Below are 23,566 nucleotides of genomic sequence, written 5' to 3'. Positions count from 1 at the left end.
ATCCCTCCTCCTCCTTGCCTTGTGGATCATAGATGGCTGTTGCAAGAAAAATGTCACATTCCCCTTGTTCTCACCCTGGCTTCCAGTTTTTGGATCTGCTTCTTGCCTCCTTTCAGGGCAATCTGCTCAGCCTCATCCAGCCGCATCTGCAGGTCCTTGATGGTCTGTTCCATATTCTTCTTCATCCGTTCCAAATGGGCACTTGTGTCTTGCTCCTTCTTCAGTTCCTCTGCCATCATGGCTGCCTGGTGGAACAAAGGGCAAAGAGTCCATGTAGCATCTGGAGGTCTGGAACAGATGCATATAACTACGCTCTCTTGCACACCTGCAGGGTGAGATAGTCCAGCACACATACTAGCACAGCTTAGGCCTACCCAGACACAAGTTAAAGTGAACCCCTCTATATTATCCACAGCTGTGTTTCAGACTCCACTACCCATTCAACCAATCAGGTACTGGGTCTAATTTAGAAGTTTCACCCACTAAGTTGCAATCATCAGCCTTATAGTAAATCCCTCCTCCACAATATCTCTCCATGTTCATCAAGTTCTTCACTTACGTTAACAGCCACTGTCTATCCCCAACTGGGAGTTCCCCCTGGTTTATCTCCTCCCCTCCACCAAAATTACCAAAGCTCAGTCCCTTAGCTTCTAAAGCAGAGATAGGTAATAGAGTGCCCTCCAGATGTTGTGGGCTAAAACTCCCATCAGCCCCAGCCAGCCTGGTCAGGGATGATGGGAGTTGTAGTCTACAAGACCTGGAGGACATCACTTTGGCTATCCCTGTCCAAAGGTGCTGCAAATCACTCACCTTCTCTTACCCCCAGGTGTCCTGCCTCTTTTGTCCTGCCACTTCAATAACACCTTACCACTGGCCAGGCCAGGCCCTCCTCAGGTCATCTACCGTACTTCAGCTGCTGTTTCCTAAGTGCTGTGGCAGCATCAAGAATGTCATCTACAAAAGGGGATGCTGTAGGCAACCACCTATTAACACAGAGGTATTGCCAGCTCTAGCCAGTCATTACACAGAGAGCATGGAGATGCTCTGGTATGTGATAGTCAAGCTGTTGGCTTTGTAGGTAATTTCGTGTAATGAGTCAAAGCCTCTGTTAACTACCGGTATGAGAGCTGAAACAAACATTTTATTGAGTGGACAGCTGTCAAAATGTGGACATTTTAAAATGTACATTTCACAATTTAGATTGGTATCCAAAAGCCAACATCGGACTTTCAGAGAATCAGCATTTGAAAATGGGCTGCTTTTTGTTTGTTTGTTTGTTTGTTTGTTTGCCAGTTCAAAGAGTGTTTCTGGCTTAATATATACTAAACAAGCATTATTGTAACAGGAACAGTGCAAGATTCCCTCTCAAGGGCTTCCAATCTCTTACATCAGTGATGGCTTTCTTGGCCTTCTCTTCCGCATTCCGGCATTCCTGCACTGCCTCCTCCACCTCAGTGCTCAACTGGGAAATGTCTGCCTCCATCTTCTTCTTTTGGTTAATCAGACCTGTGTTCTGGGAGATAAAGGGACCGTGGAAATGAACTCGCCATGACATTAGGAACAAAGGGTGCTAACAAATACTCCATCTAACTATGGGTTGTCTGGTCTGACGGAGAAGCAGCTCTCCAGACTCGCAAGCAGAGAGTCTTTCCTGACCCTTGTTCCTTTTGACCCTTTTAACTGGAGATATCAGGAGGAGAGTCTGCATGCAAATTGGTTCACTTGAAGTTCCATGTTGGAAAAACAGGAGGATATAAATGGAGTAAATACAAAATTCAAATAAATATAACTCTCCCCGGGCTTTTAAAAAACCAACTAAATCAAGTTACAGGTAGGTAGCCGTGTTGGTCTGAGTCGAAGCAAAATAAAAAAATTCCTTCAGTAGCACCTTATAAAATCTTAGTTGGTCTCTAAGGTCCAACTAAATCAAGTTTATCTTCCCCAGTTCCTTGAGATAACATCCCCTTTATGAGTAAACAAGAAAATACAGGGTCTTCTAGCCATATCCCCTTCTCTCTACATGGGGCTATTCATAGGACACAGTTTCCCATGAGCTCAAGCGAGAAATTATCCCCAGAAGCAGTGGCAGTTCAAGAACCCTCCCTGCATTTTTCCAGGGCTGATTTGAAACAGTTCATTTCAACCATCGATTCAGCACTGAGTCCAGCAGTTGGTATTTCACATGGGAACTCAGCCTCTGCCTCACCTGCGAGTGTAGCAGATTGACTCTTTCTGTGGCCTCCAGCAGCTCCTGCTCAGCCAGCTTCCTTCCACGCTCAGCTTGCTCCAGGGCTGCACGCAGCTCCTCCACCTCGGCCAGCAGCAGGTTGTTGCGCCTCTCCATGGCAGCAGCCTGCTCCTTCAGGTCATCGTTATGGCGCAAGGTGTCATCCAGTTCTATCTGCAAGTCCTGTCAGGCACAACAAGGAAAAAAAGGGGGGTCTGATTAATATGAGAGAGAAGCAAGAGCTAGAAGTCTTCTGAGGTCTGCAGAGAACCTTTAAGGGTCTTCAGATACCAGGCCCAAACTCTCTCCTGTCAAAGATTGGGTGTGGCCTGTCTATAAGGAAAGAGGAGTGGGGAACCTGTAGCCCAACAACTGCATGGGGCCTTTGGTCAAATTTCATGGAGGTGGCAAGATGTGGGGGGAAAGGGTGTGGCAGAGAGAGAGAGAGAGATGGCGTACTGTGGCCCTACCTACATCTGGATTTGGCCCACCTACCATCAGTAGCTTGCCCCCGCAGGGCCAATCCAATACACTTTCTGCCTAAGGCAAAGGGCAAGATGGCACCCCCCAGTTCCACATACAGAAGTCAACTAGACTCACAGTCTAATCTTACTTTAATATTGGTAATGGAGTAGCATCTTCCATGGCACTTGAGGGTAGCAGGCTAGTTAAGAGGACACAGGACAGGCAGCATGGCAGCCACAGCTCTGTCCTTCAAGGAAATGCTGTCCATCGACAACCGCCACCTGAGGGGCCTAGTGGTAGAGCTGGGCCTGGGGGAATGTGATACCCGGGGGGGGGGGGAGAGGGAGAGAGGTGGTAGGTGTGGAGTGGCCATGGAGAGAGGCAGAAATACAGGAGACCACCAGGAGGCTCAGTGAGGACATGTTCCCAACATGGCTGACCTTCATTTGGGCTTGGAGCTGCCGCACCAGTTTCTGAGATTCGGCGGCCTGGCGGTTTGCATGGCTCAGCTGTATCTCCATCTCATTCAGGTCTCCCTCCATCTTCTTGCGCAGCCTGATGGCCTCATTTCTGGCTTTGGCTTCTGCATCCAGTGAAGCCTGCATGGAGTCCATGGCTCTCTGGTGGTTGCGCCTGGGAGAGTATAGAAAGATGCTTAAGAAAAGAGACACTTTATACCCACAAATGCACCACCGGTGAACCTTCCGTCACAACTTTTGTTTTCTCAACGATGCCTCTTTGTGTAGATTTGCTCGGTGTTGGTTATGAAGGCTTCAGAAGGCCCAAACCTATGAAAACCTAACCAGTTTCATAGAACAGCCTGTCACAGTACGTTCTGTTCCTACCTGAGGTTCTCAAATTCTTCATCCTTCTCTGCCAGTTTCCTGTCGACATCAGCCTTGATCTGAGACAACTCCAGCTGGATGCGCAGAGTCTTGCTCTCCTCGTGCTCCAGGGCTCCCTAGGAGCAGAAGGAAAGATAAGTACTTCATGAAAAGGCTCACCAGAATCCCGGTCCCCTCAGTCTGCTTCAGCTTATTTTTGAAAAGGTATCAGGGGTGCTGAATTGCCTGAAGCTCATTAAGATATCTAATATTTATGAGAGACTAGGGCAGCCATCGCCAACCCTCTCTCCCTCATTAACAACTGTTATAACGAACTTTGAACTCCTGTTTACCCAGGTGTTTGGTTGCTGTAAGACAGGCACCCCCAAACTGCGGCCCTCCAAATGTTCTGGCCTACAACTCCCATGATCCCTAGCTAACAGGACCAGTGGTCAGGGATGATCGGAATTGTAGTCCAAAACATCTAGAGGGCCGAAGTTTGGGGATGCCTGCTGTAAGATAACACCCTGTTTCTCCGAAAATAAGGTGTAGCCATAAAATAAGCCATAGCAGGATTTTTAAGCATTCAAGGAATATAAGCCATACCCCGAAAATAAGACATAGTGATACCGCAGCAGCAATGCTGGCCACGGCAGGAGGAGGGGGGAAAATAAGACATCCCCTGAAAATAAGCCATAGTGTGTGTGTGTTTTGAGGAAAAACAAATATAAGACAGTGTCTTATTTTCGGAGAAACACAGCAATTAGTTGTTTCTAGGAGCCTTGAACCTTATTAGCTGTGGAGCAATGAGATTGTTCCTAAATGTTGTGTTTTTAATTTAATCATGTTAACATTTTAATATTTTGGTGTTTGCCACCTTGGGCATCTCTAGGAGGAAAGCTGATGTAGAGATTTAATAATAAATAAAATAAAATAAATAAACCTGGCACCATGTCGGCAAAGGCCAGAAGTGTACTTTTCTGGCCACTAGATGCCACCATGGAGCCAGGTAAATGGTCAGCTTCTATGCCTCTAGTAAAGTTGTTCCACCTGCTAGGATTCAGCACCAAGACAAGGCCAGGAAAAAAAATCAACAGCAACAAGTGATGGATGAGAGGCAAATGTGGGAAAGAGAAAGACTACTTGTCAAAGGCCTGCATGGTAAAAGGATACTGTTTCTAAATGCCACAGTTCTAACATCTAGGTGACTCTACCTAACAGGATCCTTCATGAACACTGTAGGACTTGGGCAATACTTCCGACATTTGTATTTTCCCATAAGAACATGCACAGACACACTGACATATTTCTCAAATTAAGCAAGGCACTCCTTTTACTGCGCCAAATCTTTGTGGTCCAGTGTCCCTTGGGTCCCTAGATGATGGATTACAACTCCCACGTGGCAAAGCTCTCTGGTCAAAATCCAGAATGAGGAGCAGCACAATGAGCTAGAGCAGGGATTGGGAATCTGTGGCCCTCCAGATGTTGGTGGATTCCAGTCCCCATCAGCCGCTGCTAGCACAGCCCACATTCAGGAATGATGGCAGCAGGAGCCCAACAACTTCTGGGACCCAAGGTTTAAGGACATTGCTATAGCCCCCAGTTCAATTGGGATATGGCTTGGATTTCACATAATGTGGCCTGACATTGTGCACGGCTACAACGTGAGGCTCTCCCTCTGCTCACAAGCTGGGGGCTCACCTCAGCCTCCTCCAGGGCAGCCTGGATATCATTTTTCTCACTCTCCAGACCTTTCTTCAGCTTCTCCAGCTCATGGATGGTTTTGCCACTCATGCCAATCTGATCAGTCAAGTCAGTGATCTCCTCTGGTAAGGAAGACAGGAATTATAGGCCTGCATGTAGCTGTAGTTGTTTTTAATAAAATAACAACAACAACAACAACAACAACAACAACAACAACAACAACAACAACAACAACAACAACAACAACGTAGCTGGTATTCAGGTACTCCACTCATTCAAAATTCCTGGGTGGAATTCAATACCAGTTCTACTCAGAGTAGACCCACTGGAATTAATGGACATAACTAAGGTTCATTCATTTCAATAGGTCCACTCTAAGTAGGATTTGGTTGAATTCCACCCTCTATCTCCAAGTGACTGGGGGAAAGGGCGACCAAAATCATACCCAGAATGGAAGACAAGACAGGACAGAATGTCTAACCTAAAGCTCTGGACCTTTGCTGAGTTCGCCGCATGGGTATGGCTTATGCCATCCTTCGCCAATCTGGTGCTCTTCAGATGTTTTGGTCTAAAATGCCCATCAGCCCCAGCTAACATCTGGAGAACACAAGACTGGTGAAGGCTGGCTTATGTACTTGGACCACACACAAATACAAGAGGCTATCAACCCACCAGCACCACCCTTCACCCAAGGTGCTCAAAACCAGCCTTGCAAATTGGTCCACAGATGAGCCCACAGATTCATTTGGCTACTGGTCTTAAGTGGAAGGATAGAGACCCACAAGTAGGGCATGCTTTGACCTTATGTGGGTCACATAAACAGAATCATTATTTTATTTCTGTTAATGAGGAGAAGGGCAAAATCATTCCCTGAACACTGGTGATCCTGCTCAGATTCTCTACCCTGCTTCCACCCCCAGGCCATTACTCCCACACTTTCAAGCATTCTCTTCCCATCATAAGGGCTAGATAGAAGCTACCTTTACAGAAGAAAAAGAATAAACGACACCTGTGCCTGCCCAGCAGCAGCTCCTTGGATTGCAAAGTACACTCTTGGATTACCCCACAGCCCTGGCAATACCTTGCAGGTTCTTGTTTTCGCGTTTGAGAGTCTCTAGATTGTCCAAGGACTCCTCATAGGCGTTCTTGAGTTTGAAGAGCTCTGTGCTGAGGCTGCGGGACTCCTTCTGGGAGGACTCCAGCTCCGACTGCGTCTCCTCATACTTCTGCTTCCACTCTGCAATGATCCTGTCAAAATTGCGCTGCTTCTTGTCCAAAGCGGCAGCGGCTGAGTTTGCTCTCTCCAGGTCGATCGAAAGGTCCTCGATCTCTGTCTGCAGACGGTGCTTGGTCTTCTCCAGAGAGGAGCACTTGGCATGGGCTGCTTCCACAGCTTCCTCTGCCTCCTGCAGCCGTATGGCCAGCTTCTTCCTGCAAATTATCATGGTTAGCTAGGGAAATAGCTGCTCCTACACGAGCCGGAGATGGCGCTCTTAGAAGCAGTACAGATCTCATCCACCTGGTGCAATGCTTTCCACCTTTCTGTTGAGAAGGCTCTTCAAGGGGAGACGGAAGCAACTAACTGGGAAATGAAACAAACTTGAAGAGGCAGCTAGAGCTCATTATGGCCTGCTTGCTCTCTCTTCCTGCAATATATCCCTAACATGGACTTTTCCTGCCTCCTGCTATTGGGTGGCCATTTGCACACCATCAAATTTGCACACCATCAAATTCACATAATTTATATTTTAGAAAGAATTGCTGCAATTTATATGGAATACATAAAGGGAAAGAATGAGCAGGTGACCTGCTGTCTTCTTTCTTTCTAGGTGGCAACTGGCGACAGGCAACTTCAAGGTGCTACTTCTCCCTTCTTACACTTTTTAAAAATCTGGACCGGCCAGCCTTTCAGATAGAGAACACCTCCAAACAGAGAACTGTCCTCTGTGAAGTTGGACACATGGCCATCCTACCTGTTACACCTAATTGCAAAGGTTCCTGTTTGGGCAACACTGTAATTCCAAAGCTGCTTCATTTCTGAATTAGGACAGCACAAAATTTATTTTGCATGAATGGTAACCTCTAGGACTTACTTGGCTTCCTCTAATTCTTCTGTCCTCTGGATGGCGTCTGTCTCGTACTTGGTCCTCCACTGGGCCACTTCTGCGTTGGCCTTTGACAGGGACCGCTGGAGCTCTCCCTTGGCCTCCACTTCCTCCTCATACTGCTCCCGCAGAAGGTCACAGTCGTGGCGGGAAGCTTGCAAAGCGTGAGCCAGAGCATTCTTGGACTGGAAGGTTGGAATCGCACGCATTAAAATGGAAACAAGGCCTCTCTCTCTTGCGTGTGTCCATTTATCAAGGAGTAGATAGTTCTAACTCCCCAGAGTGTCAAATGAAGGCTGGGGTTCAATACATTCTGACAGATTATTCATTAATAAGTTAGGAGCAACTGTTTGTGAAGATGGTTGCCTTCAATGCAAAAAAATATTCACAGTATGCAGGGTAGGAGGAGCTGGGCTCTTTATGGACACTCACCAAGGGGCCTGTGACAGCCATTGGAGCAGATACTCTTGAGAGCTCAAGGTGGATGAGTCAACAAGGAAAACAGTCCACTGTCAATCACCCAACATAATCACCACACCTGCCCTGTCCTGGCTGAACCTGAAGCCATGGCTTTTCTTATTTACAGTCTTTATGGAATGTAGAAGAATCAAGGCTACTGTTGTCTCCCTTTCAAAAAACATCTTTCCCATCAGAGACATTTGTTAACATACTGAAAATATTGCTGCAGCTATGGGAGTATAATTTACTGTCTTATTCACTCTCCCCATGGAAACACAATATTATCTACATTAAAGGGTTCCCTTTATAGCATTATAGCCAAAAAGGTGGGGATGGATTCCAAACATGCCCATGACAGTCCTGTTCCTGAATCCTAAAAATATTCAGACTGTGGTTATTCAGTGGTATAGAAAAGCACTCTGCACGTACTCAGAGGCACTTCTCCTTACTATTATTTGATATATTCCAGGATATGTATTGAAAAATAGTTTCAGGCCCCAAGTAAGCCTCTCCGCAGTACAAATTAAGTCCTGGTTCCCTGTTACCAGCTCTTGACTGCAGGTGTAACCCCAGATGTATAAATGGTCACCTTAGTCTCTTCTTCTAGCTGTCGCTTGAGTTCATCAATGGTTTGCGTAAAGGAAGTCTTGCCACGACTCAGCTGATTTATAAAGGACTCCTTCTCTTCAAGAAGCCGGCTAAGTTCTCCTAATTTTGTAAAAAGACAGATATCCCATTGACATTTCATTAGAGAACTCATCATTTTCCAGTCCTTTGAAATCCAAAATAGCCACACTGCAGTTTTCAGGACTGATCCAACCCTGAACACAACCCATTTGAAGGTTATCAGCATGGGCAGGATGCAGACATTGGGTGGTATTCAGTTTGTCAGATGGAACAATCCCCTTCCCCTCCTTTGCATGCTGTTCTAGCAATTTTCCTGACTTTCTTGAGCTGTTTTTTTTTGGGGGGGGGAGGTGAAGGGGAAGGAAAGTCCCAGTGCACAAGTGAAAGTCCTTGTTCAGGCTTCCATTGATGGGACTCATTAGCCCAACAGATTTTATGAACCCACCCCAATCCCCATAGGATATATGTTATGGGATCTCGGTCTAATGTTCACCTCAAAAGACTGTAGCCGCATCAATCAAAATAGATTCAGTGCTTTCTCTTGGTGGCTCTAAAATCTAACTTGTTAGAAAGCCGAACCCAATGAATGTAATTAGCTCTGTATTTTCTGAAGCATACATAGCGTAATTGCTACCAATTGGCATGAGCTTTATAAAGCTCCAAAGTGGTTAATAATGCTAATCTCAATTATTTATCATTACAAGAGTGGCATCTTTGGGCAATTGCCAGGGCCTCGGTACCAGGCAGGGCCCTTTAATGATGCCTGCCATGTTCCTCTTCTATTAGTTTCTGGCTCAGCACTATAAGCAGGGCCAACGTTGTAATGTCCCACAATGGCCCTGACGTAGCAACAGTCACCATAGCTAGATAAAGCCACCAAGCCACTGACGGGAGAGTGGCCCATGAGAGGGCATTTTGGCCAGGGCCCCCCTCAAGCCTGGAACAACACTGTGGAGTATGTAGACAGACAGTGACTTTCCCAGGGACATTTAATTAGCCTCCTCATGGCCGAGCGAGAATCAAAGCCTTCATGCCTCAAGTTCAAACTCAACATGCCAAGAACCCTAAGGCCAATTGTCCAGCATGGATATTCTGCAGCTCTTCGTAGGCAATTTATCTGACATAAGAATATCTTGCATCATCAAGGCTGCTTATCCAGACTGCTCTCTTCCTGGGGAGATCCAGCATGCATGCAATCAAGCAAGGTCTCTAACAGAGGAAGCGACTTTGAAAGCAAAACATACCATTTTCAGTCTGCAGTCTCCCACGCTGGGTGCTCACTTCAGCTAGTTGACGCTGGAGTTCATCCAGCTTTGATTTGGTTTCACTCAGCTGATCCTCGTATGTTCGGCAGAGCTTTTCAGCATTTGCCTACAACAGGGATGAAAACTTTGTCTAGATGTCTCAATTGTCAATGCATTAAACAACTGGCTCAAGGCAGAGCCTAAGGGCTGGATCATGGCCAGTGAAGAGCTCCAGTGCCCTCGGGGTCTGCTCCCTGCGCCAGACTTGGCGCTTACATGTAGATCACTGTTCTCATCATGCACAGTATACACGGTGCTTCCTTTAAAAAAAGCAGCTACCTTCTTCCCACCCTGACCAGTCAGAAAGTCAACGGTGCAACTTGCATGGCAGTGCTGGTCCTTGTCAACTGAGCAAACCAGCAGGGGACCTGTCAAGGTGAGGAATGCTTCAGATCCAGAGAAAGGGCACTGAAGTGCTGAAAAAGTGCAGCTGATCCACTCCATCTGAACAACCGAGCACTGTAATTGACTTCTGAGCTAAAATACACCTTAGCTGATTCATTGGGCTTATGGTGATTTTTTGAAGTCAGGAGGAAAATGAAAAATCAAGCTTCTTGAGATGCTGACTTCTGCCTCAGGACCAAATTACTGCTGTATGTGATACCTTCCTCCCTCAAGCCACCTTCAGGCTTAGAGCTGCAGCACTAAACTAGCCCATTCACATTCATGCACAAAAAGCTCTACCTCTGCTTACAACATCTCCTCCTCCTTTCAACACATTAGTGCACAAGGAAGCACCAGCATATGGCATTCACCTTGTTCTTGGTGAGGTAGTCAATGTTGGATGACAGGTCATCCACCTCCATCTTCAACTCACTCTTCTCCTTCTCCAGCTTCTGCTTCACACGCTGCAGGTTGTCGATCTGCTCCCCCAGTTCTGCCACAGAATCTGCATGCTTTTTGCGCAGGGCAGCAGCGGTTGACTCATGCTGCAATGTGGCCTCCTCCAGGTCCCTGCGCAGCTTCAAGAATTCCGCTTCGCGCTTCTTGTTCAGCTCTATCTGGCAAGCCGTGGCACCACCCGCCTCCTCTAGCCGCTCACTCAGCTCCTCCAGTTCATGCGCCACCTCTGCCCGCTGCTTCTCCACCTTGGCCCTGGCAGCTCGCTCGGCCTCAAGCTCCTCTTCTAGCTCCTCAATGCGGGCCTGAAAGTAGACAAAAGATGGCAGAAACCACCAGGTAACTCTGCCCAGAATGGAAGGGGGAGGAGAACCCAATGACTCTGATCAGGGTCAAGGGGCTCATAACGCTTCCACCTGGGCTTCCAGGTAGAACACGTGGATCATTGTGGTACCAAATGGCCAAGAGCATCTACATTGCAGTGGACTACAGGAAACTCTGCAAAGGCGCTGGACCAAATGCTTTCCCCTTTCGACACAAATGTTGGGCTTGCTCCCCACTTACTCCCCAAAATGTTGAAACCCAGTCCTGCTGCTGTAATAAAATTATATTTTTGTGCCTGTTAACATCCAGCACTCCCTCTTAGATTTACCTGGAGCTCTTTAATTTTCTTCTGCAGCTGAATTGCAAGGACTTGCTCATCTTCAATTCTTGAATTTAACTGGTTCATTTCAAAGTCTTTCCTATGAAAGAAAATAAGAACAAGTTGTGCTTATATCAGGACTGAGATAGATGGGATGCTCTGCCATTGTCACTGCTAGGAGACTGAGGGAGGGTTGTTTCTATACTGATGGTTTGAAAATGTAAATGGTTTATTTAAAAAATCATGTTTTTTGCATTGTGGGACAAGACCATCTTGCTGAAAATATCATTTAAGGGGGTGTTCACATATTACACACAAGTAGTACACAATCTGTGTACCTGTGTAACAACAGCTGAGCTGCACACTTGCACAGTTATTCACAAGTTCAACAAGTGTTCAGTCTGTGTACACAATTAGTTCAGCCGCACAAACCAACAAGTGTATACTCTTTGACACAAACACTTGCTCATGTGCAGAGACAGCTTGTACTTGTGGTTCAGTGCAACATATGAATAAGCCTATAAAGCAGCTTAATTCTTTGAACCATGTAGCAATTCACCAATTCACTTGAGTTGAGAGCTGGGGCACAGATGAAGGCAGATTCACCTGCTGCCCCTGCTTTTCTTCACTGAGGGCAGTGATCTGAAGCCGTAATGAGCATCTTAGTGGGTTGCACTGTGCAGCTCATGCCCTTTCTCTGTTTTCTCACTCCGGTAACTGAAGCTTCCAGGAGGACATGGGAAAAAGCAGGAGGGATAAATCCTAAGTACGTGTGCTTAAGTCCCACAGACACACGAATCAGACACCAAGCCCACCATTTCTATTTTCACTTGCATCTTCAACAATCCTTCCTACAGCAGAGACTCCTACTCAAATTTGCCTTCCGATACTGCGTGAAAATAGAGAACCCTTTTCAATCTGTAATTATTGTTCCAAAATTCCAGTGCAGAAACAATTCAGCATCTGTTGTGAGCTATTATCTCACATCTGTTGTTAGGCTGATATCAAGCAGCCTGCTTAACCTGGTTTGGTTTGATTGGGTGGTATTTCCATCAATTGCATGCTCACTTCTTGAGTTTCTCTTCCAGCTGCTGCTTATCATTCTCCAGATCCATCACAGATTCCTGAGTGAGCTTCAAATCGCCTTCCAGCTTCCGTTTTGCTCTTTCCAGGTCCATCCGTATCTTCTTCTCTTGTTCTAAAGCACTTTCCAGCTGGAGAGCACAAAGAATAGTGAAGGAAAATGAGAAAGTCACAGAACATGCTTTGCTCACCCAATTTAGCCTTTCTCTCAAAATGGTGCCTCCGTGCAACGATGTCAGAGATAGAGAACCCATGTCCTTCCAAATGTTGTTGGACTCCGACTCCCAACAACCCCAGCCAGCACTGCCAATGGACAGGGATTGTGGCAGTTGTAGTCCAACACCCCCTGGTGGGCCACAGGTTCCCCAACATTGGATAATTAGCTCAGCCAGCTGGAAACATAAGAAGAAGAAGAAGAAGAAGAAGAAGAAGAAGAAGAAGAAGAAGAAGAAGAAGAAGAAGAAGAAGAAGAAGAAGAAGAAGAAGAAGAAGAAGAAGAAGAGGAAGAAGAAGAAGAAGAAGAAGAGTAGTTTGGATTTGATATCCCACTTTATCACTACCCGAAGGAGTCTCAAAGCGACTAACATTCTCCTTTCCCTTCCTCACCCACAACAAACACTCTGTGAGGTGAGTGGGGCTGGGAGACTTCAAAGAAGTATGACTAGGCCGAGGTCAACCAGCAGCTGCATGTGGAGGAGCAGAGACGCACACCCGGTTCCCCAGATTACGAGTCTAGCGCTCTTAACCACTACACCACACTGGCGTAGCATCTACCCCAAAAAGCACATTGTTATGGGGCTAGACATTTTGCTGTCTGAGGCCCCCTCCCGCCCCTTCTACACACAGAAGGTGACTAGACCAGTAGACGAATCTCACTTCAACACTGGCAATGTTAGTGGCACAGTATCCTCCAAGGCACCTGAGGGCAGCAGGTTAGTTTAAGGGAGTTAACACACACACAGGTCTGTCCTCTAATAGAGGGGGAAGCTGTCCCTCACCACAAGCATCTGTTGACACACTCTGCCTAATGGTAGGGCCAGTTCTGGACTGGAACATATGAAAGGCAGATATTGCTGGGCAGACATTTCAAAGATATTGTCAAAGTTTCTGAGACTGTTAATTTTCCAGCAAAGCATTTATGGTTGCACAATCTAGTGAGCTTTTAGTCAGATATCTGGACAAAATGGGTTTCGCAGATCCTCTACCACCCTGGAAGCCTCAATTTTTACACCACCACAGACATTTTTCATGTGCCTTGACTCACGTCATCCACTTGTTGCTCCAGCTTGACTTTAGCCTTGGTCAGGGTGTTGACTTTGTCCTCCTCAGCCTGAAGGTCATCCAAAGCTTGCTGGTGGGCCTCCTGCAATGCCTTCTTCTCCTTGGTCAGCTTAGCAATGACCTCATCCAAAGCCGCCATTTCTTCAATCAGGTTTTTCACCTACGATGATGCGAGAAAAGCTTAGAGGGTTATATGAATAATATGGAAGAGTGAAAGGACGCACAAATGTAAAACTGGGCAGGCCTTTGGTGAAGCATAACAACATTCGTCACAGAAGATGGTGTTTTTTAAATACCCATCAACTACAAAAGAAAAGTGGTGTAAATTCATGCTTTCACCCCACCCCTTATGCCACTGCCCCAATAAACCAAATGTGTTATTTCTGCTAAAAGAGAAGACAACTTTTTTTCCCCTTTTTGTGCTGTTTTTAAATTGCACAACACGAATCTTCTGTTAAACTAGTGGCACTTTCAGACATCACAAAACCAGCAGTAGTTTTTGTACTCTGTTTTTCTTTATTTATTTTTGTGCTTCCATTACCTGATTTTTTATTTTTATTTTTATCCTAATGATGCTCACCTTGTTTTCTGTGGCATGCTTCTCCTTCTCCACCTTGGCCAGGGTGATCTCCAAGTCATCAATGTCTTTCTTCAGTTCAGCACATTCATCCTCCAGCTTTCGCTTCTTAGAGGTCAGGTCTGAGTTCATCTCCTCCTCGTCCTCCAGGCGCTCCATCATTTCCTTCACCTTGGCTTCCAGCTGAATCTTGGTCTTGATCAAGAGGTCGCAACGCTCCTCTGCATCAGCCAAGTTGTCCTGCTCCTGTTGAAGAATATCCAAGAGGAGGGAGCACTTTACCACACTGGGAGATGCTATTGCTCCACTCTTAAGTGTACTGTATATGAAATGTGCATGGTGGTTAAGGTGCTGTTTTGTCAACTGTCTACAATAAGAGTCTCACTTTGACTGCCTTCAATTCTCCAGCTGAGAAAAACACTGAACCCATCAATTTGTTGAAGTTTGTCAGATCCACAGTTCTATCACATGTATAGAACCATGTAACAGGGCACAGAATCAAACATCTCAAGTATCTTATTTTTCGTTTTAAAAGCCCCCGACACACCACAAGTTTCTAGTTCTCATGGTTGCATGCTACAAAGGGAAAACTAGTGTGTGCTGCTTGATGAAGGCTCAGAAACTGCAAAAGAATTCCAAGACTGATTAGACAAAGTTGACTAAGCCGGGCAAGGGCACTTGTGGCCGCCAATGGAAAATGCAAGGCGTACCCCAAATGGCATACCTGATTCTTCAAGGGGACTATTCCCCCATCCAAATCAGGCTAAATTCTTACAGTATGCCACTGCCATGTTTCCATCAACAAGACTTCAGTGCCTTGTCTCTGTAGACTTCAGTATTCATCTTTTACCTTCTTAGTATATAATAGTCAGGGGGCCACATGGAGGAAGGCCGAGGGCCACATGTGACCTGCAGGTTGCTCACCTGTGACTTATAGAAATGTTTGAAAGGAAAATGTCAAGGCCAGATTCACCGTCAGCTTCCTAAACTACATACAACAACGCCTACCCTTCATTTGGAAAGCTCAGCTGGACAGATTACTCACTGCTTGAAGCTGCAGTGACAGATCATTCTTCTCCTGGGTGATGCTGACTTGCTTCTCTTCCAGCTCCTTCCGTTTAGCCTCTGACTTCTCCAGAGCTTCCTTCAGCTTCTGGAACTCCTCTTTGAGGGTGGCCATTTCCTTCTCAGTCTGAGCTGACTTGAGGAGAGGTTTGATCTTGAAGAAAAGCTTCATCCAGGACCAATTCTTGACCGCATTAAAAGCACGGATGTTCCACTGAATGGTGTAGAGAGCGTCCCTGAGGGGAATAAGTAACTCATGTTGCAATGTGATTTGGTGGACACTCTTGCTGCCTGATCACTGCCCATTATAAAGGAGGCAGATTCTTGCTCCCTCCTCAAACTATGAGCAATAAGGTACAGATTCCTAGAGGAAGAGATGCACAGAGGAACTCAGTATACTAGGTATACAGTATATCAGCTTGTGTGCAGGTCTTTGCTGAAAATCAGATCTTTTCTGAAACTTAAAAATCACTGTATTAACATAGTGAGGGGTAGGGGGGAAGAGGCGGAGTGGGGGCATGCCCACTAGCCCAAAGTGGTCTGCCCATCTGGTCACTGAAAATCAGAAACAAATGTATGAAGGGTCTATTGGCCATGGCCAAGCAAGCAAATACTGATATTTTAAAGAAAATAGAGAAGAACTTGTTCAAGGAAATACTTCATATACCTAAATGTTAATAGCTTTGCACTGCAATATTTTATAATGTAACCCTCCCATGTGTCTTGAATAGAAGATAGGAACAAAGTGGTTCTCTCTGTGAGTGAATGTAGCAGTGGCTGGTATAGGTGCTGCATTGATGGAGCATTGATGGGGCGTGCCAGCACCATTCCTGTCTCTTTTTCTGCTCTTTGAGGGCATGGCAGCCATTTTGTGTTATGCCATACCCCCCATAGCAGCCATTTAGTGGCTGCCATCCACAGTGCTTTCTCAAAATAATTCCAAACATGCCCACTAGCCCAAATTGTCTGCCCATCTGGTCACTGAAAGTGATAGTTTGAGAACATTTCAGCTGACAACATGCAAGGAATTCCTGTGATCAGGCTTGTGTGTTGCTATACCTTCTGCCAATGATCCACCCATACTCAATGCGCATCAGCCGTCCACGCATCCTGGCCTGCAGAAGGGTGATAATCTTGGCCAGACGTTGATCTCGCATCTCCTCCAGAAGACCCAGCAAGCCTGCTTTGAAAAACACCTGCAAACAAGGAAAGGGGGAAAGTTGGAACAGGGGAGACACCAGTGTCATGTCACATCCTCTGAAGGACATTCTCCTTGTGCCAATTCCTTGCCCCCAAATTATAGAATACGGAAAAGGTGTCGTATATTTAATATATCAAATCACACAAGTCCACTCACCTCTCTTGGTGCGGCGGCATTACCCACTGGGATAATTGGCTCTTACCCGGTGGTTTTGCCTACCTCATAGCAATTTGTCACAACTGGTTGGGCATTGGGGCAAAGCTTTGTTTTGGATGGAGGGGAGGTTGTAGTCTCCGCCTGCCCCTCCAAACACTGGGGTATCCCGGTAAAGGGATCTGGGGGAGTGGCCATGTCCACATACCCAGGGGGGCCAGAGTCAAAGACACTCCCCCAGATGGTGGTCCCTACAGGGGTCACCCTATTTGATATAGGTCTTAGGAACCCTCGCCTGGATTGACCGTGCATCCCTTCCGATGGATGGGCTGGAAGTATTTAGAATGTCTCATGCCCAAGCCAAACAAATTCATCTGTATTCAATAAAGTTGTGGCCTGCTTTTACCCCAAAACCCAGTCTTATTGGTCTCTTATTTATATGGGTTGGGGTATGGGAAGTCCGGTGCCTTGTCGTGCAATACCACTTACATTCAAATCCTAAAATAATTCTATTAGGCTATCTAAGCAGGAAGTATAGCTACCACATTAACTCATACAACTGGAAGTTGTAAGAATATGCATTGGTACATTAACTCTTAGTTTACCAGTAGTTGTAAGAATATGTGTTGCTAAACAATAGAAAACATTTACTCCACTGATTTCAGACTGGGTTCAAGAAGTATGGCTTTATTAAGTAGCTTTACAGTGGAACCTCGGTTTATGAACACCTCGGTTTACGAATTTTCAGTTTACGAACGCCGCGGACCCATCTGGGACAGATTAATTCACTTTCCATTACTTTCAATGGGAAAGTTCACTTCAGTTTATGAACGCTTCAGTTTATGAACAGACTTCCGGAACCAATTACACCCATGCTTCGGGTTAAGTACGCTTCAGGTTGAGTACTCCGCGGACCCGTCTGGAACGGATGAATCCACTTTCCATTACTTTCAATGGAAAAGTTCGCTTCAGTTTATGAACGCTTCGGTTTAAGAACTCCACGGACCATCTGGAACAGATTAATCCACTTTCCATTACTTTCAATGGGGAAGTTCACTTCAGTTTATGAACGCTTCAGTTTATGAACAGACTTCCAGAACCAATTGTGTCCATAAAGCGAGGTACCACTGTACTCATAAAAGTCATAAAAGGTTCTATAGGTTGATGCTACAGAAAGTAAGCACTGAACAAACAGGAAAGTATGCTAGTAAATCAGATGTCCTTAGCAAAACAATACGGTAGACACTGAACAAGAAGTTTGAAACAGGGAGAATAAAATATAGTGGATTTACTACCAGCAAGGGAAGTGTATGTAAAATTACACATGCACATTCTGACCATTCTCAAGGCTTTAGTTTTATGGCACAGCAAATCACTTAATCGGCCCATTCAATTTGCGCACCATGTACCTTTGTGTGTCCAAACTTATATTGGGAGTGGTCAAGCTCCAAGGAAAGAAGCAGCTTCTCTGTGGCCTTCCTGCTATCCACAAATTTGTCATCAGGAATGGCAGCAGGATTCAAGATACGGTAGCTGCAAAGATACAAGAGATGACGTCGGCACACTCAGGAAGAGATGAGGAGAATCAAGAACTCTTCTTCAACTAAGGCCTACCCACGGAGGTCATTTTGGCAGAGGAGGGTTCTCTGCACATCTTTCCCAGCATGGGACAGATGCAGAGTGTGCTCCAGACACCAGGTTTTGTATTTATTGTTCTATTTTATTTTATTACTCCCTCTGGAGTAGGTATGGGAAACCTTTGGCCTTCCAGATGTTACTGAACTGCAACTCCCAGCCATTGGCCATGCTTGCTGCGGCTGATGTCACTTATAGTTCAGCAACATCTAGAGGGCCAAAGGGCCCCCCGTCTTGCTCTAGAGATTAGACTGGGACATATGTTTTTATTCGTCAGTGTGTGTTCATTGCATGTTGTCCAGGTCTTGCACAGCTGATAGCATCGGTGATCAGCAAAGTTGAACAGAAAAAACTTAATTACCGCTGCTTAAAGTCAGCATAGAGGATTCTGTTTGGAAAGCCCTTCCGACAGATGCGGATGCCTTCTAGCACACCGTTACACCGTAACTGATGCAGCACCATGAAAGGGTCCATGACTCCTGCATGGGAAAGAAGGGAAGAAGAGATCCTAAAACATCTCCTCAGCAATGAGTGCTCATACTTTTAAAATAATAATAATAATAATTTACATTAGTGGTCAAAATTGTGGGAAAGCATATTTCCAATATTTGATGGCACAGAACACCTGTGGCACATAAACACTCATGCTCATTGGCTACATCCAAATGAAGGAAAGCTACTTTATATCCAGAAAAGGGAAGCAAAGTATGCTTCCTTTTTCTGGTTATTTGGCTATAACTTTTGATAGAATGCAGCTAATTGAACAAACTTTGTTGCATTAGGTAAAGGTAAAGGGACCCCTGACCATTAGGTCCAGTCGTGACCGACTCTAGGGTTGCACGCTCATCTCGCATTATTGGCCGAGGGAGCCGGCGTATAGCTTCCAATTCTTCATTAAATTATCTTTCCATTCGTATATAATTTTATGGCATTACTCCAAAAAAGTGGTGTTATGAGCCATCAAACCTCAGAAACACACTTTTTCAAAAAGCTTTCCACAATTTTGGCCACTAGTGTAGGCGTATTTGCATCCACGCAAGGCTAGAGAAATGAGAAAAAAAACAAACACATCTGCTACAAAGCTAAACCGTAGTAGTAGAAAGAATGCAAAAAAAGGAACAAAGCAAAGGGAAAGGGATACCTTTACAGCCCAATTCTAAGCATATTTAATCAGAGCAAAGTCACAATATATGTTAGATCCAGACATGAACTTCCATGAATGGAAGGGCTCTTTCCATTTGCAGGAAGGGCTCCTGTCCACCCAAGGCTCCCTGTGGAGCGAGGGGCATAGCTGCCAAGTCCGGATCGTAAAGATCCGGGATCGGCAGCGCGCGCATAACCGGAAGTTGCGTGACGCAACTTCCGGTGGCGCTTCGCCCTTCTATGGGCACCAGAAAATGGCGGCGCCAGCGCCGGAAGTCGCTTCCGCGCATGACCGGAAACACGTAAAAGCGACTTCCGACGCCGGCGCCGCCATTTTCTGATGCCCATAGAAGGGCAAACTGCAACCGGAAGTCGCGTCACGCAACTTCCGGTCATGCGCGGAAGCGACTTCCGACGCCGGCGCCGCCATTTTCTGGTGCCCATAGAAGGGCAAAGCGGCACCAGAAAAATGGCCGCCGGGAAGAAGCAAATTAAAGGGACAATGCCGGGATTTTCCGCCAAACGGGAGACCGCCGGGAAACGGTAAGAAAAAAGGGGTTTTCCCGGTGGATACGGGATACTTGGCAGCTATGGCGAGGGGGGAGGGGAGGCTGATTCTGCCGTCCCCCAGCAGCCCTCAGCACCACTTCCCATGCTGTTTCAGAAGGTATCCCAACCTCCACAGCAACTCCTTCGGGGCCACAGGAGGAAGGAGGAATCAGCAAAAATAACCCTCCCCACACAGCATCACAAGAGCACAACTTCCTCCTCCAGCATGGCATCACAAGAGCACAACTCTACTCTGGATCCAATGCTAGAATTTGAGCCATAGTACTAGTGTTTTTAACCTGTATGAGGCTTGATGCATTGTTTACAGCAGATAAGCTGCAGAGATATGTCAAACAAATAATAAAGAGTGTTGTCTGTAGACTTCCCCCTGGTCATTCTCATCCCTCACAGACAGAGCGTACTCTTTGCAGTTGTGTACCTGGGGTCTTTGTTTCATTGGGGATGATGCAGCGGACAAAATGAGGCTGGGTAGCACGCAAATTGGTCATCAGTTTGTTCAAGTTCTCCTATAAGGCAGACATACAGGGTTAAGTCACTTCACAGGCTCCCAAGTCCATGTCTGAGCAAAATTCAAGGAGCTCGTTTTAACCTTTAAAGCCCTCTGCATCTTAGGATGCAGATATCTGAAGGGCCGCCTCCTCTCACATAAGTCTGTCCCATTATGATGATTTGCGTTTTGAGGCCTGACTTTGGGTATCCCTGTCACCCAAAGCTGGCAGCTGCTTTTTAGGGCCTTGGGGACAGATTATTATTTCCTGCCCAACCCTGCTCCCTTATATCCCTTTATCTGGAGATTCTGGGAAGTGATTCTGGGACCCTGTGTGTATAAAGCATGTAACTGCTACTGAACAGCAATTAAAATCCATGCAAAGGTTAAGTGGTGGGCCTGGGGGAGGTTCAACTACCCTCTAAGGGACTTTGAAAATTGGACCGCTCCCTCCCTCCCTCCTGCCCACAGCCCTCTACCCCCACCCCCCTCAGCACTCCCACTTTTTATGTGAATAGGGCAGGTCTGCTTTAAGCAAACAGAACTGGCACATTTAGTTTGGCCATCCAATCTATATATAAAAAAAACCCTCTATGCTGCTAAATAACATGTTGCTGCTTCTGTTCTCTCCACATGCCCCGTTTACTTTGCAATCTAAAACCATTCCTAACCCTCTTTGCTTTTAACCTTGTGGTTTCTGGATCATTCTTTTTTTCACTTGCGAAGCAATGTCTCTCAGTCAGATGGATGCTGCGCTGCTAAGTGGCTCCGTGTGTGGAGTGTTATGTCCAGCTAACTCCCTCTCCCAACACGGGAAAGGCCAAGGGCATGTTGCTCCGACCCTTGTAAGATCCACATTTGTTTTCTTCTTCCCAAGGGTTCTCCTTCCCGCAGTCAAGAGTGAGGAGGAGAGAAGTAGCACAGACTTAAAGTGATGTTCATGTAATAAATTATCTAAACATCACTGCAAGTCTTAACTGCCTCTCCCTCAGCAACGGAGAAGCAGCCAGGAACCAGACATCAAAGGGGCGGAAATAAGCATTACTCTACTACAAATAGAACCTGACTCCTCCCCATTCTAGCATTATTCCTGTTCAAATGCTGATACGATGATCACCAAGATCTGGCAATACAGGGATAGTTACCGCTGTTATTCCTGAGCAATAATATTCTCAAAAAAAGGAGAGCGCTCTGGGCCAACTGAGGGAAGAATAGCCAAGCCCCAAAAGTCCTTAGTGTCTGCCTGGTGTTCCAAGACTTCACGTTCAGGTTATTTGCCTGGAAGACGTGCCATGCATATACACAGAGAGAGCCAAGTGAAATTCTAGCCAGCAGTTCTGCTTACCATGGCGAGTGGGCAAACACTTACCTTATGCAGCTGGGACACAGTTTGGAACGAAGCTGCCTTCTTGCGCTTCTCTTTGCCACCTGTCCTGGTTGCATCATCTGCCCAACAAAATGTCAGTTTATTGTCTTAATGGTGTTCATTTGGTTCAGGTCCTTGGTTGGTTCCCAAGAGCTGCGAGACCAACCCTATTGCTCAAGTTATAGGACAATTAATTCTCCAGCTATATTGAATACCCAGGCCCAGAGAATGGTCTGAACTCTACACGTCTCTGAAGCTAAGCAGGGGGTCAGCCTGGCATCTTTCTGGCTTTTTTGATATTCTTACACGTTCTGTATATAGTGCTTCTATAAAATTTGGCACAGACGGGAATGCTGCTCACCTGAAGAGGAGGGCATATAGTTCTCATATAAAGCAGCCAGCAGCTTATTTTGTGATTTTTGGAAGATGGTTACCACTGTCTCGTTCAACGGGTCTTTGTTCTTGTCTAGCCAGCCAACAATGTTATAGGGCACCTGTCAAAGAGCAAAACCAGCTGCAACAGAGACAGAAAACAGAAAAGCAACACTAAAAACACAGAATATGGGAGCTGGGAAATGAAGACTTACCACTCCAGCATAGTGCACCAGCTCAAAGTGGGCTTCATATTTGCGCTTCTTATCTGGCCGTGGCTTTTGGAAGTTGGGTGATTTCCCAATGTGGTTGTCATACAGTTTGGCCTTGAATGACGTATCAGAGGCTTTGGGGAACATGCATTCTTCCTCCAAAATGGAGAGGATTCCCATTGGCTGCAAGGAAAGGATACTGATCAACAAACTGGAGCCAAGTTCACTTGGTGTTAATATTAGTCTGATGTGAGAGGAGGATAGTCTATGCAATAACCACCTCCATGTGATGAATGTTATAAAAATGCTTCTAAAGTTATCATGCAGAGCATAAGAAAAACCATATTCAATCCATTCATAGAGTGGGGAGCGGGAAAAAGTACTTCCATGAAGTGGGAAAGTCACCACAAAAGAATGCTTCCCCTCAAAATTGATATAGTACTGTTCATGTGAAAGCAAGCTTGTGCAGTAGGATGACAAACAACTATGCCATGGGGGAAATGCTTTTGTTCTACCATGAAAGTGATTTTAATTTTTCAGGCCACTGTATTATGTGCACATTGAATAGTGATTTGATCAGACTTTCTTTCAGCTCAAAATGGTTGCTTGCCTCTGTCCTAGTTCTAAAGGTGCTCTATTTACCATGTTTGCAGTAGAAGAATGCAGCACCCTGCAGCTGTAGAACATAATTTTATGAGGATGGTTCCTTTTTGTCTCATGGAAAAAAGCAGTACAGTATAAACATTATTTCCAGCCTAATTTTACTTCATGTTGTTCCTCCCAAAGAGAACTGGAGAACAAGGAGCCATGAGAAGTTTTCAGAAGCTGAAATGAGTCAGTTGCCAGTGGGAGTTAAATGTTTAAATTGCTCCTTTGCTACTGGAAATCACTTTTTAAATTCACACTGTAGCTTGCAAGTACGGTAAGTGTCTCTTGCAGCGAGGCCATTTTCAGCAAGCAGGAAATGCTAGCTAGAATGAATGGAACCAGGTTTCAGTAAAAAATATGTAAAAACCTTGTTACAACAGAAAGGAAATTAATTTTTACTTTGCTCTGTTGTGAAAGTATTGGCCTGCCAGACTCATCTGGCAAATTGGCTACCGTAGAAACAAGAGGACGTTAGAACCGATGTAGCCACATTTCCATTATCACTCAGCTTTTTCAATGACATATATGTACATAAACCCAGTCATATTAGTTGTAAAATCATGCCCCAATCTTAC

The 23,566-nt window shown here is 45.7% G+C and overlaps 1 protein-coding gene across 1 annotated transcript in view; it reads right to left on the bottom strand.

Annotated features, from left to right (window-relative positions):
* Positions 1–23,566, bottom strand: part of MYH7B (myosin heavy chain 7B) — a 54,185-nt gene that overhangs the window by 2,634 nt on the left and 27,985 nt on the right. The window contains exons 17-39 of the mRNA XM_035124249.1: positions 22,347–22,526; positions 22,121–22,253; positions 21,763–21,839; positions 20,325–20,412; positions 18,555–18,672; positions 17,968–18,091; positions 16,264–16,400; positions 15,185–15,440; positions 14,143–14,385; positions 13,546–13,722; positions 12,267–12,412; positions 11,208–11,298; positions 10,471–10,860; positions 9,656–9,782; positions 8,374–8,492; positions 7,314–7,510; positions 6,302–6,651; positions 5,218–5,342; positions 3,538–3,653; positions 3,133–3,325; positions 2,207–2,410; positions 1,388–1,513; positions 75–245 (exon numbers count right to left, since the gene is read on the bottom strand). Coding sequence (XP_034980140.1) covers positions 75–245; positions 1,388–1,513; positions 2,207–2,410; positions 3,133–3,325; positions 3,538–3,653; positions 5,218–5,342; positions 6,302–6,651; positions 7,314–7,510; positions 8,374–8,492; positions 9,656–9,782; positions 10,471–10,860; positions 11,208–11,298; positions 12,267–12,412; positions 13,546–13,722; positions 14,143–14,385; positions 15,185–15,440; positions 16,264–16,400; positions 17,968–18,091; positions 18,555–18,672; positions 20,325–20,412; positions 21,763–21,839; positions 22,121–22,253; positions 22,347–22,526 — 3,888 coding nt within the window. The remainder of the gene's footprint in view (positions 1–74; positions 246–1,387; positions 1,514–2,206; positions 2,411–3,132; positions 3,326–3,537; positions 3,654–5,217; positions 5,343–6,301; positions 6,652–7,313; positions 7,511–8,373; positions 8,493–9,655; positions 9,783–10,470; positions 10,861–11,207; positions 11,299–12,266; positions 12,413–13,545; positions 13,723–14,142; positions 14,386–15,184; positions 15,441–16,263; positions 16,401–17,967; positions 18,092–18,554; positions 18,673–20,324; positions 20,413–21,762; positions 21,840–22,120; positions 22,254–22,346; positions 22,527–23,566) is intronic.

The sequence above is a fragment of the Zootoca vivipara genome, chromosome 7 (assembly GCF_963506605.1).
Source record: "Zootoca vivipara chromosome 7, rZooViv1.1, whole genome shotgun sequence".
NCBI classification, from domain to species: domain Eukaryota; kingdom Metazoa; phylum Chordata; class Lepidosauria; order Squamata; family Lacertidae; genus Zootoca; species Zootoca vivipara.
This window is presented reverse-complemented; position numbering and strand designations above follow the sequence as displayed.